This window comes from Pelecanus crispus, chromosome 1, assembly GCF_030463565.1.
Source record: "Pelecanus crispus isolate bPelCri1 chromosome 1, bPelCri1.pri, whole genome shotgun sequence".
Lineage (NCBI taxonomy): Eukaryota > Metazoa > Chordata > Aves > Pelecaniformes > Pelecanidae > Pelecanus > Pelecanus crispus.
Window position 1 is genome coordinate 73,688,051 of NC_134643.1, and position 14,168 is coordinate 73,702,218.

A 14,168-nucleotide genomic window follows, 5' to 3' on the forward strand; every position below is an offset into this window, starting at 1 on the left:
TCAGGCTGTCCTTAGAAAGCCAAGGAAATTGAAAGTTCTGGTTATTAGCATAACTTCCAGTAGGTCTTCAGTCCTTCACAATTTGTAGCTCCTTTTTCTCCATAATTACTTCCAAATACATTTTATTGTTTCTAAAAAATTCTTTTCTAGGTAAGGAGTGTGGTCATTGGAATGTCAGAATCTGCCAACAGAAAGCTTTGCATGTTCTAAGTACAAGGTAGTTATTGTAATCTTTCAGATTTGATCATATGATGTGAATCTGCTGAAAACCCCAATCTTCTGCTAGTGGAAATAGGAGAACAGTATTTCTCTGTATTTCTGTAGAAATAGGTTGCTTTTAGCAAATGTGGGAGTTCGGTTTGAGCAATAATACTGACATTGCCTCCACTGTTGTTTAAAAACAACATGAAATGAGGAACAATATCACAAATATTCCTGGCAAAAGAATGTTAATTTGTTCTTTGCCGTCACCTTTTTAGCCAAGAGAATAATGCTACTGGAGATTAGACTGTAATGTACTGACCCCTTTCAGGATTGTAAACTGTTCTGTGTTTTACCAAATTCCTTTCCTCTCATTCTTGATTTAAGACATGTTCAACAATCTGTGGTGTCATTTGTGTACTGTATTCTTCTCACATTGGGTCAGTTCACTGCTATGAGCTGATGAGCGACAGTGTTAAGCCTCACATCTTACAGCCTTCTGGAAGGTCACACCCTCAGATCGTGGATAAACAAGGCACCAATTGAGAGTTAAACAAGAGTTTCTGTGTTTGCTTTTCAGTTCTGTGCACCTAGTGCCAAATGAAACATTGTTGTCTCTCCAGCATCTGCGCTGAACTCAGTTTGATCCTTGAAACTCAATTTGATCCTTTTCCCTCCCTCTTTTCCTCTTCCCCTGACAACATGGTTTTACCAGAAACTGGAAACTCATCTTACCTCTAGGTATAAATTTCTTCTTTGGTTTTCTGCAGACGTCTTCAAATGTCAGCATGGTGTCGCATGCTGCCTGACATTTTTAATGTGCCTGTAAAGGGATGTATATTTAAAATTATTTTTAAGGGATTAAAGTTAGCCTATGCAATGAATGGAGTTGATTTCAATTGATTGCAGTATGCAATCTAACCCACTCATAGAAGTCCATGAATAAGAGATGCACAGTGGATCTGACAGTTACCAGCGAAGCACCATTGCGTATCTTCAGCAGCTTGATTGAGGGCGGTGCTGCTTGGGTCAGCTGCCATCTTTACTCATTTATTGAAAGAATCATTTGTTAGGTACCTGTCATTGCCCAGGTCAAGCATATCCACTCCAAACCACAAATGCCAGCAGCTGCAAATATGGACAATTCACAGTAACTCCTTTCAAAACATGACGCTAATCTCAAACTGATCAGCCAGTCCCTGTTTCTCAGGTGACTGCAGATATTCCAGCAAGAAATCTCCCAAACAACTGAAACACCAGTGAACACTGGTGACTTCTGAAAGGGCGTGGACAGAACTATGGTACTAAATTTCTCTCAGCAGCATTCAAGCAGTTTGTAAAGACCGTGGTATATGTGCCTCAAAGGAACAGAGGCAGACTTCTTCCTTGAATTTATGTTGTCTGAGGCATTCGTACTGTTATACAAACCCCACATGCCAACAGACCAGGGGAGAAGAATGTCCTCTGTTCAGGGAGAGGCGCATAGAAGGACTAGTAGGGAAGCTAGACTGGAGGATGCACTTCAGGATTGTATGTGATGTGCTCAGCCCATGGGATCAGAGTCAGTCTGAAGTAAACTTGTATTTTAAAGCCTAGAAAAATAAGGGGTAAAAAGAATATGATTATTTCCCATATACTGTCACAGTGGGAAATAAGGTATTAAACTGACGGGTTATCACTGCTGTACACAAAAAGAACATCAACTGTCCATGAATAAATGTTGCTGAAAATTAGAAAAGGTCTGTCCCTGGAAGCATTAATATTCTGGAAAAGTCTGTTAAGAGCTGTTGGGGGCATACTACCCAACTTGTTTTAAAATGGAGCCTGGTAAACTCATGGATGGAAAAGTTGGATAGAAATGAAATACCATGGTCATTACCATCTGAGAATCCCATGAAAATAAATTTTGCTCATTATATTCAAAATTATTTCAGGCCTAGATGGCAGGATGCTATCAAGAATGATAAAGAAAATTATTCTGAAGTTTGGGGTGAATATTTGTTATTATATACACCAAGACTAAGATCTGGATAACTAGTCAGCAATAATAAGTGTATGTGCTCTTAAAAGGCTGTGGTGAAAGGCTGGTGTGTCCAAAAAGATCTAAGTACCAGCCCTCAGAATACCTGTCCCATAAGAAATGTCTACTTCCTAAAAATCAAGGCACCAACTATCACTAGTCACTTTTGAAAATGTTAGCCAATCTTTTCATCCATCTCTGTTTACACAAGCAACCAACCAGTCTGTGCATGTTTTACCTGATACTGTAATTTGACAGCTCTGTAGAAAGACTGTGAGCCAAATCTGAAATTCAAAGTCAGTGCAGCAGGTGGAAAGCAGAAAGTCATTACTTTTCAATAATCCCAGAAATTTAACTCAGTTTTCTGCAAAGTAGGTCAGACACCAATCTGTGTAGTAAACAGATATTGCCATGTAGAAAAATATAATTTTTCTGCCTGAAAAGTGTGTTAGCAATATTGTGATTCACAATTAATGTTACTCTAGTTAATGGCAGTTTCCTGTTTTCTTTTGATTAACTTGTGCTTTTGATGCCTTTCGTATAGGTCACCTCAGTTTTCCCATTTATAGACCATTAGGCACTAATTCTCTAAGCAGCTTGGGCTACCAGAGCTCTGAAATAGCTATGAAAATTTTGTCATCTTTGTGAAGGCAGAGCCAGTTTTAGGCAAAGATGGTAATGGCCTAGGGAGCAAGAGGATCTCAGCACCAAATACCCATGACCTTACCAATTTCTTTGCCTATGGCTAAACTTAATAAATATTTATGGCTGTAGAGAAAAGAATGTGTATGGGGATCTCGAAGAGTTCAAGGAGAAACTTCCAGCACTGATCCTTAGGATGAACCTTAAAAATGCTAGCAGAAAGGGGAATCAGATTACCACAATGTGGTGAACCAGGTCAGTAAATTAATCCACACAAAAAATAAACTGCAAAAGTAAAAAAGATAAGACACATGGGTTTGATGTACCCCACTGCTCCATACATAGTTAGGAACCAGCTCCTGGGAGGCTGTGGGAAAGAGGTTTTCCTTAAGCCAGTTTGCCATTGAAAGAAAGTCCAGAGAACCATAACCAGAGTTGTTCCACCTTGCTGTGAAGACATGCTCTGAGATGTCATCAGAAAAGTAGAGAGACCTTTTCAGTTCTTTGTTGATAGCATGACATAGGGATTGCTTAATGCTTTCTATTCTAACAGGGAGGACTGCATACAGAGAAAACAGAATATCGAGAGAGGGAGAAAACAACATTACTTCTGGTTTTATTGTATTTTAAATGTAATCATTTAAAATAACTCACAGGGAAAATCTGCAACAATGACAACAAAAGCCTCTGTTTAGGTTTAAAGTATGTGATTAGCAATCTGTGTGCTGAAAGTATTTTAGAAGCTTAATGAACCCATGGAAAGAATAGTGGTATTCTGATATCAGCTGTTCTGCGTAGTGATGATGTCTGAATTAATACTAGTTTATAAGCTGAGACCTGCTTTATGCAAATTAAAATGCACTGTATTTAGCTGCAAAGTTAACATGCCTCTTATAGTAATATTGCAAATTCCCTAACTGCTTTGCTATAATATGGCCCAGTTGCAAATTCTATAACCTAAATCATGTCTCAGTGATTTAGGAAGTGTTTAAACTATGCATTAAATTAAATACATAGGAGTTAAAAAGGAAAAGTTCACCACAGTTGCAACCTAATTAATCAGCACTGAATTGATTTTGTACTAATATTTTGAAATGAGATTTGTTTTCTTGTTTTCCATTTGAGTCTTCATTTGTGTCATATATTAAATAGTCTGTATGTATCTGTTTCTGGAGAATGTAATTAATAATTAAGATAATTAACTGAATCAATTGAGAGATACCTTTCCTTGTATTACATTAAGAAAAACATATATATCTTCTTTCCTCAGTTTAGTATGCCTAATTGGTGTATGATAAATTCACACAGTATTTTGAATGAAATCTCAATTGGCGGGGGTGAGGTGGGGGTGGGGCAGGGCTGAGCTGGGGAGCTATCTGCAGGTAGAATGTTCTTTTTGGTATGGTTGCATCTGTGAAGCTACAGACTTTAGCCAGAACATCTGAGATCATGAAAATTAGGCTAATGCAATGAATGGAGTTGATTTCAGTTGATTGCAGTATGCAATCCAACCCACTTACAGAAACCCATGAATAAGAATTTAATTTAAAATGACAGGTGAAGCATTTGCTCAGCTTTGAACAGGGGATGATGAAGGTGCTTAAGGGTATTGTCAGCCCTTATAAACTAGTTGGATATAGTCCAAAACTGGAGGAAGAAAAAGAAAAAAACTCAAAAAAAACCCTGACAGTTTGGTAGAAGTTTGCTGCCATATGGCCTGAAACTAATGGGTTGTTGTTCTATAACATCAGAACCTATCCAGAATATCTTCAGAGAGCTGTAGAAATAAGCAGGAAAATAGAAAAAAAATATTAGCCTCAGAAGTTAAATGGATCTTAACCAGTAATTGAATTCAAGAGGGCAAGTGTTTCCTGATGAGTACTGCATCTTACTCTTCAAAGACCAGTGATTATGTTGCAATGGTATTTCTCAAGTCCAGTTCACTTTGATGTTAAAACACATTTGCAGTACATGTCTACATGTATATCTAGTTACTGTTTTATCTATTGTGTCTTTTCTGATGAAGGATCTTAAAACTCTAGGAAATTAAAAGTGTGTTCTGGCTCCCCTTGCACAGGGATGAGATGGGGGCAGATAGGGAAACAAAATTTCTCTTTGTTTTTCATCTTAGGCAGCTCTGCAGGAATAGAGCTTTTAAAAACTGGGTAGAGGATTTAGCAACACATCATGCACAGCTAAATCCCAAATTGGATGCAAGAGCCTTGTGCAAACACGTGTAAGTCCATGTGAGGTTAGTGTAACCAAAAAGAAAGTGCTGAGGCACTCTCTCCTACCTGTCAAAGTGAACATATGTTGTTCTACCCTGGAACTCCTCAAAACACATGGAAATGTTCTGTCTGTCTCTGTTGTCCAAAAGAAGACTGATGGTATCCAGTTCCTGAAGGATAACTACCCCGAGGTAAGCCATGACACAGGCTATGGCAAGAGCACTCCTTTAAGCAGTAGAGCTCAGGGGCTGGATATGCTGTATTGCTGAAAATAGCGGTGATGGGTGTGTATGTGGGTATGTGTTCGTGTGGAGTAGGTTTTACAATTTGGGGTTTTTTTTCATTCTTGCATCCATGAAACCAAGGATCAAGAAATGGAAACAAAACAGGTGCATAAATCGCTCCTCTTCTGTTTGTTTGTTCTTCAGGAAAATAAAGGAAAGTTTGGAGTGCTTTCCCGTTAAACTCAATAACTTGATCCACACGCTTGTACAGATGACAGCGACAGGCTCTGCAAAGCCTCCAGCTCCAGAGACTGTCCCCCAAGAATGGATGATGCTGGACACACAGAAGTCAATCGCAAGAGCCACCATTTTGGGGTTCAACAAAAAGTCTGACTCTGTATGTATTATGTTCTTTGCTTGCCCTCATTTGCCTTGATCTTTAATGACTCTTCTGTGAGCTTAGATACTCTCCCTCCTCCTTTATAGAGGATGTGCTTGTGCCACATTAAAAGGATCACAGGATGAACAGCAGTGCCATAAGCTACCGGAGAGAAAGAACACCAGGCAGACAGCTATTAGCAGGGAGCCATTAAGGAGAACAGTTCATGCCCTATAGTGAAAAATAAATCAAGAGCTAATTAAAGCATCCAGAAGGAAAGCATGGCACAAAATTAGGAAGCCTAATAGAAATCGGAGGCTGTTATATGATGCTTTAATGGTGCATTATTAGTTTTCACATACTGCAGTGATCTTTCAGGGTTTGAGTTGTATGCTATCCCGGCAAGTTTCTCTTTCTGTGCAGCAAAGACTGTAAATTACAAACTGAATTCTCTGGCACGTGGCACTACATTAAAGAAGGGGTTTTCTTTGTTAAAATCAGCCTATATTTTCTCTTGTACATTTTTTTTAATGTGCCTCTCTGATCATCTCTCTTTTCTGCCTCTTCCTTTTCCCCAATACAGCTGTATCTAGTCCAGGTGGTGCAAACCTGCAACGTGGTCACTTTTGTGGAAAAATCATTTGACCAGTTCTCAAAACTTCACAGCCATCTCCAGAAGCAATTTCCATCACATGCCCTCCCAGAGTAAGGCAGCATATTAGCAAATGTTATTCTGCTGCTAAATGGTTCTCTCTGTGCACAGATAAAAATGTGAGAAAATGTACGGCAGACATATTTTTAGAAACACAAAGGCAATGCAACATATTATATCAAGCCTTCTATTCAGCCCCAGAAGAAACTGGATCATAGACCATTGTGACAGTCTAACTTTTATGTAGTTTATTGTTCCTTTTTCTAATGGGAGGAGAAGGGGGGAACAGTTTAGGCCTGACACAGCTATTCCTGAAATAAAAGGGTAAGTGGTATTGACTTCATTAAAGGCACAATAGGGCCTTTAATAGGTTTTATTTTCTGCATGATGCTGATCAAAACTCATAGCAAAATCCATATATTAAAGCAGCATAGGAATGTTCACACTGGGTCAGAACAGAAACAAGCCAATCTCTGACACTGGCAGGCATGATCAACATTTTTACAAAAAGATGCACATACTCCCCAGCTAAGAAATATGCAATAATCTTATGTACTATCCTGGCCCCAAAAAACGATTCTTTGTGCCTTGCATGATTCAGTTTAATGTCTCTTGAAAAATATGCTATCATTAGTTGCAGTAATTCTGAATATTACTTTTTATCCATGTGCATGTCTGTTCCTGCTTTTCACATTCTGAATCTTATTTCTTCACAGTTTCCTGGGACAGTTTATTTTTGTCTTATGTAAACCAGCTTAGCCTTATGTAATGATTGTCCATGGCTTTGGTAATACAAGTGGAGTTACATGTTCTACGAATGTCATATATACTAAACTGCATGCGCCGTTGAGAACAAAGTAGTCCTCTCTCGAACATTCATGCTGACTCACCTGAAACAAGCCCCTCTTCAAGCTCAATCTACAATAAACGTAAAGCTGGCCAAAAAGACAAGCAGTTTACTTGAACCAAGCTGAGATTCAAGTGATATGCTTGAAAAATAGAAAGGTCTTTGAGGTTTGATCTGAAGTAAATAGCCACAAACAACATGGTTTTGACTTAAAAAATAAAGTCCACGAATTTCAGGTCCAAATTTTATATTTCCCCAAGCTTGTGCGAGGCATTCAGTTAAATGGCTTTAAGTTAGTTAATTCTAGAGAATCTTTCTCCTGCCTGAGGGGACTTTAATTGACTCCAATTTAACTCATTATAACTGGCTCACATGAACTGGTTTGCAGCAGTTGGTGAGAATTGGAATTTCACTAAACACTTAAAGTGCTTGAATCATGGTTTTGATTTGGAGATATTTGCATGCTAACTATTAGGTTGTAAAACAAAATATTTAACAATTACCTATTCATGATTTTTTCCTGCGATGGGCAGAGCCCTTTGAAGGAAAACATATTTCTCTTTAGAAACACGTAGACCTCAGAAACCCTGTAGTGAATTTCAAAAATAGTACTAGCCATTTTTCAGATAAATCTACCTTTAATAAAATCCCTCACAACATTTTCACTGCAAAAGAGAGTTCCAGAACTCACAGAGGATTAATCTGCATATACTGAGGCTGTGTCTAAGAGCTCCAGAGCTTTATTGTCATAATTCAGTCCCAGCAGTAACCTGTCACTGTATGATCTTTCCCCAAGACTGTGTTAAAGTAATTCATTTTATGAAGTTTCTGTGTATGTATGTTCTTTAATGTTAAAGTTTTGGTTTGTTTTCTAACAGAACTTTTTAATTTTGAGGTTTTTCATGTATTCCAGGTTTTATTCTAATAATAAAAACCTAATTATTTCTTTATAGGAAGTTATCACTAAAACTGCCATACCATACCAGACCATTGGTCTGTGTGTTACAAAGCTCCAGCTCTGGCCAATGCCAGGTGCTTCAAAGGAAGGAAGAAGTCTTGTTCCATAATGTAACCACAAAATCGGTTTTAAAATGTATGATTTAAAAGTAAAATCTCTAATATTACTAGAATAATTAGAACTGCTAACAGAAAGGACTTGGTTACTGCTTTGTATTGATTCATGAAATTGTATATATTCACGTCTCATTAGGAGGAAATAATGCAATATAAGTCTGCTTCATACAAGTGCTAAATACTGGCTATATCACAAGAAACTAATGGCAAAAGCTCAGAGTTCTCAGCATCTGAAATTTTGCTACTGACATGTAAACATTCAGCCCATATTTATAAGCTGCCCCAAGCAAGCCCTTGCACTCTAGCACCTTTCCATCTTATTTGGTTTCAGACAGAGTATTAATTGCGTTTAATTATTGTTTTTTAAAAGGCCAAAAATCTTTTCACCCAACAAAGCATTTAAGTGATGGAATTTATACACAGAATGTTCTTCAAGCTAATAAGTAGGAAATGAAATCTGCTATGTAGGATGTCCGTGTGTGGCACAAGTTTATATTTTTCTGATCTACTTAAGGTACATGCAAAGCTCAAAGTCAGCTTGGGAAGTTAACCTTTTCTAACACAAGTGTGTTCACAAGTGTGAAGTCAGTTTCAGCCATAGGCACTATTCAGCAAAAGCATGAAGGCCTTTTAAAGAAGTGTTCAGTACTACCACAAGATTCATATTGTCCTTCACTGCAGCAGAGTTATTGGTGCTATCAATCAGCAGTTTCTCTGTCCTCTGTTTGGCCACTGTGCTTAGGATGCATCCTCTGAGGGCCTACATTTTACAGCCAGAGTCCTCTCTTTGTGTTATACAGTCTAATTAATTTTCAGCTGCTTCCAAATAGATCCTCCCTACCATCTCTTGAAAGAAGACTTTTTTGTGCCCCAGAGGAACCCGGAACATTCACAGGCTATCTATGCATGCCAAATGACCTGGGCTCTATTTTTATCTGTGCAGCTCCTACATGTCATGATCCTGGGTCATGTCGCTTCCCCCACCTCATTATGTGTCCTGCCACTGTAATTTCAAGAGGCAAGAATCACCTCTTCATTTGTACAGCGCGTAACTGAGCCCTGATCTTTCAGTGCTATAGGCAAAAATAATCAAAAGGTCATACATACATGCAATGTGCTGCTATCATCCTGGCCCCTTGCCTTTTTAATTGCAGACTAAGTTATACCAGTGCTGAGTTCTTCCTCAGAACTATTACACAAGATGGGTAAAGATCTGCCTGCTCCTAAAAAGAGTTACAGTATCTCTTGTTAATCAGTATTGTCTTCATAAAAGGCCTGTTACAAAACAAGCTTAAAAAAGCCCAACCCAACAAGGTCTAATTACATTTCATAAAATCTAATTGAATCTCTTCGTAACAAAAACTGTGGGTTAATCATCTTCAGTCATTTTATTTTCACTAGGTGAGGCTGCTGTTAGCCATTTTTACAGCTGGGTGGTTTGCAAAGCTGGCCAGTGTTCCTCTCTAGGGATGGGAATCCAGTGGTCCACGTTGCTATTTGGCTGGCCTTTGGAAAGCTGATGACATCTTATCACTGAGCTGTGGAATCAGGTAAAACCTGTTCGAAGTAGGATCTGACCAGCTGCCTTTTAAAAGGCCAGCCAAGTGTCTCTTTTCAGTGTATTGCACTGCTAGATGGCTCTTTGGTAATTTGTCTGAAGCCTTCAGATATCTCTTCAGATCTAGTGGATAAACAAGGTTGTACCAGAAAAAAGAGGTTTGTAAACAAGACATGATTAACTATTTACAGTGGTGGTGTAACATGAAATACAACCAGATCAAAACTTCTACCTTTCTATGTCACATAGATTAGAGGACATAAAGCATAATATTAGTTATGACTCCCAATATTAGCAATCCATATCACAAAACCCATTACATGCAATTTAGCACAGATAGCTTTTCTAATGCTCCTTGAACCTGAGAGAGAAATAGTCTTTGTCAGGGCAAGGTTAATGTAAATTGATTATGTGTATTGTTAAAAATCTAACCTTTTGACTGATCTAATGTGCGTTGTCTCTAAAATGCAAAGGTGATTCAAGTAAAAAAAAAAATGCGGGGTTTTGACATTTTCAATCACCAATGTATTTGAAAATTGACATAAAGCCATTCTATGCATATGTGGTTTATTTACTAAACTGAAATGAAGTTCATCTTAATAAAAATTCAGCAAGAACATTACTATTGTTATTGCTTTTGTTGGGATTGATTTTGTTATTGTGACAATCATTTGTTTTCATATATTACTTTTATTATACTAGCGCCTGAAATTACATGTGGGATCAGGGACCTGCTCTGAAAAACTTATCTAAACTAAATAGCTGAGGTAAAAAAGCAAGCAATGATATATTCATAAAATGTCACATTGTTGCTGTAAGGCTTTGGTATTCAATATTCTGTGGTAAGGGTTTGTATAGCATGAGCCCTGGGCTGACTTGAGAGATCTGTTGTGCTGTGCACAGTGCAAAAAATGGTGAAGGTTGTGTTTTGCTGGGGTCATAAAGGGCCAATTTTTTAGAGGTATTTAGATACCATAAAATGCAAATAAGTGTCTTTTAGGTTGGTTGGTTTTTGTTTGTTTTTTTTTTTAATTAATGATTTAGACAGAAAAAGGGGTACAGTATAAAACAGAATATCAGCAAATTATTAGAAGAACCAGAGTCAGAGGGTAAACAGTCCTCTGGACACTGTACCCATCCCTGTCCCTACCTGCAAAATCTCTTAGAAAGTGTTAACTTACTTCTGTTAAGTAGAGCTGGAAATATTTTCAGCAAATACAGTACAAGAGTTTTACTTACAACTGTTCTTCTTTTGCAGGTTTCCCCACTCAAGGCATTTACCTTTTACAGATCTTGAACATAGAAGGGTGAAGGATTTGAATCTTTATCTGAAACAGCTATTAAGTGGACCCAGGAAACTGGCTAATGTGAGCGCTTCCAGTATTTATTTTATTTGTATATGACTTCTAGTTGCATTGTACCAAAAGAATCAGGAAGCTTTCTATGGCCTTATTTGAAAAAAAAAATTAATTACATAAATGACACATCTTCTAATGCAGTCGTTTTGAGATGGAGCCATTGTAGCATTCATCAGAACTTAAGACAAAGAAAAAATGACTGAAAAATAGTTTATTAGACCTGGCAGGGCATTTTTCAAAATAACTTCTCTTCCTTTGCTGCCATCTAAAAGTAGTGATTCACTGAATTTTTGACAGTAAGGAGTAGGTTCTGAGGAATGTAATGTCTAAAAAGGGAGTAAGTTTTGAAATATTGAAAAGTCTGATTTTGACAGTTTTTAATGAAAAGTTCCATTCTTTCAGCCCAGAAATACTCTTAATTTCAAAATTTAGTCAACATGTAGAAGAAATTGTTTTCCAAACATAAGAGCAAAACCAGAATGTTTCAATATTATCAGAGTGATACATTTGTGTCCATTAAAATTGGTGTTTTCTTATTTTTTACTCATTATTGTTTTCTGAGATTTGATGTTCTCCTCCTGTTTCAAAACGGAAAGTTGAAATGGTGACAAACACTGACTCTTCATTGTCTGGCCCAGGACAAAGCCTTACACCACCTCAGCATGGGCCAAGAGCAACTACCGGGCCCCGTGCGCCGCGGGACGGTGTTAAATCATTGCGCTGCCTCACTTTAGAAGCTGAATGGTCAATTACCGATAGTGACACCAGGATCTGAGAGAAAGGAGCATCTTCCAGCGACCAGCCGTTGCCAGGAAAGCTGTCAGACAGGCAGGAAAAAGCAGTGTTTTACGTTAGATCCTTGGCTTACATAGAGGCTAGTAAATGCAAGGGAGCCAAGGCATGAGCTCCTGCGTTGACCCTGCTGTCTCACTGTTGGCAGAGCTTGGGCCTCTGCCAGGTGAGCCGTGTCATGTCCCGTGGCCTCAGGGCCATAGCACAAAGCGGGGCTGGTTTGGTTTAATAGCGTAGACAGTCTAGGATGACAGAAGAGGGTACGACACGACGTTTTTTTTTCCAAAATTTCAAACGTCTTGCAGGAGGAGAGAAATGTTTGCTGCCTAACTATATAACTTTCCCAGCTGTGACTGTGTAATGGAGATTAAAGAGGAAATTGTCCATATGTAAAGCAAACAGGAGTTTTCTTATTAACATGAATATAAGTTCTGTGCCCTGAGTTGAAATTGAGATTTCCAAAGAGGATAGATAATATCTGTCTCACAGAGTTACACTTAATTTGGTACAGACAGCTGACTTGGGTGCTTGGCTCCCTTGACTGACCTTGCCAAATAAACTGTACAAGTTGGGGTTAATTGTTGTGCAATTTCTGTCACTCATATTAGGGTCGCGGGTTTATTTTACATTAGCGCCTTTTGGTCACAGCTGAGGAAAAACTGATATAAGCCAGTGACCTAGAAATGAAGAGCTCTGTATCTTCTGCAGTGCTCTGGGCTGCTGTAAGGTACATGGATTTTCAATTTGGGCCAAGCATTGCTGTGTAGAAGCCTAATCTATGGTTGAAAAATTAGACTGCTTAAAGCCCTGGGATAGTAATAAAAACATTTCCCGGTCATGCGCAGAAGCTCTCTTTTCCCTCCTGCTCCATGGTCTGTGAATGGGCTAGTAATCAGCCGGAGCATGCTGCCTTGCAGCGGCCTTCCTAATGCCTTTCCCTCCTCCCTTTATGGTCCTGCAGCATGCACCCGTGGAGCTGCGTAAGTTTTCCCAGCAGATTGCTGCTGGAACACTGGGACACAACCACGAATAGGGTATTCAGAGGGAACTGAGGACAGATCTGCCTGGGGCCATACGCTGGTGTGGCTCTGAACTGAAAACTGTTGCTGAAAACTGTTCCAGTCTGGTGCAGCCTATAGTGCTGAACCATGAGCAGAAGAAAACAACTTTGTGCCCAAGAGGGCTGCACCGCTACTGGTGTGCTGGACTTGGAGGGCACGATAATAAACAAAGTAATGAGCAGATTGTTTCCATCTGTAAAGTGCTATTGCATGCAGGAAATCATCTTGCTTATCACCACTCAGCTAACCTGCAATTCTAGATGATAACCTTTAAAGTTATTGATACTCTCTAAACATTGAAAAGTTATTTTTACTCCAGTGTGCTTCTCCTGCTGGGAGATGTGAGAAATTTAGAAAATACTGACGTGTTCTGACCCACTTAGACAAGGAAACCAGTCAGTTGGTGATTTCCTTTGTATTCCCAGCTAGAGGCTTCTTTTTTACTTTTCCCTTTGGTATGACTCTTTTAAAAGTGTCACGGTGTCTTCTTGGTTTTACTCTGAGCAGAAAGCCAAGTTAGGAGGCTTTCTTGATAAAAATAAATACAATTATTTTGTCTGTCTTCATGCCTTGGACAACTTTGCAGTAAATTTTGTCCTTTTCCTCAAATTGCTAGGGAGCCTGACTGAAAACATTTAGTGAGTTGTCTGTTCTCAAGCATTACCAAACTCATTCCTATGAAATAGTAAAACTAGGTAGGAATAAATAATTAATTCAGAAATTTGTGAAGAAAATCTTTGTAAGAGCCTGTAGAAAGGGGTTCCCTTTACTTTCTTGACACAGTCATTTCTTTCCGCTGAATTGTACATGTACGGTATTGTAGCTGTATTGTAGCTGTATGATATGCTGGACTATTGTCTGAGATGGAGAGAAGAGTTTTTATTTCATTATAAAATACCCTTGCTATCACTGTAAACACATTACCCTGATTGACTAGATTCCATTTTCAGCTCTGAAAAGTTTAGTCCCGTCCGCACAGGACTGACTGCATGTTTGGTTCTACCCGTTAAGTAATTAAAAATCCTAGAAATAAAGAAAGAATTGGATTATATCCAAATTCCTTCCTCAGTCATGCCTTAAGTGCATGCTTTTTAGTCCAGACTAAGTTCTGATTATGAAAATTGTATTATAA

The 14,168-nt window shown here is 38.5% G+C and overlaps 1 protein-coding gene across 2 annotated transcripts in view; it reads left to right on the forward strand.

The window, feature by feature from the left end:
* The window catches only part of PIK3C2G (phosphatidylinositol-4-phosphate 3-kinase catalytic subunit type 2 gamma), a 205,328-nt gene that overhangs the window by 155,353 nt on the left and 35,807 nt on the right, over positions 1 to 14,168 (forward strand). For both annotated transcript variants that reach the window (XM_075721540.1, XM_075721547.1), the window contains 3 exons: positions 5,520 to 5,712; positions 6,278 to 6,399; positions 11,084 to 11,192. In XM_075721540.1, the coding sequence (XP_075577655.1) occupies positions 5,520 to 5,712; positions 6,278 to 6,399; positions 11,084 to 11,192 (424 nt within the window). The remainder of the gene's footprint in view (positions 1 to 5,519; positions 5,713 to 6,277; positions 6,400 to 11,083; positions 11,193 to 14,168) is intronic.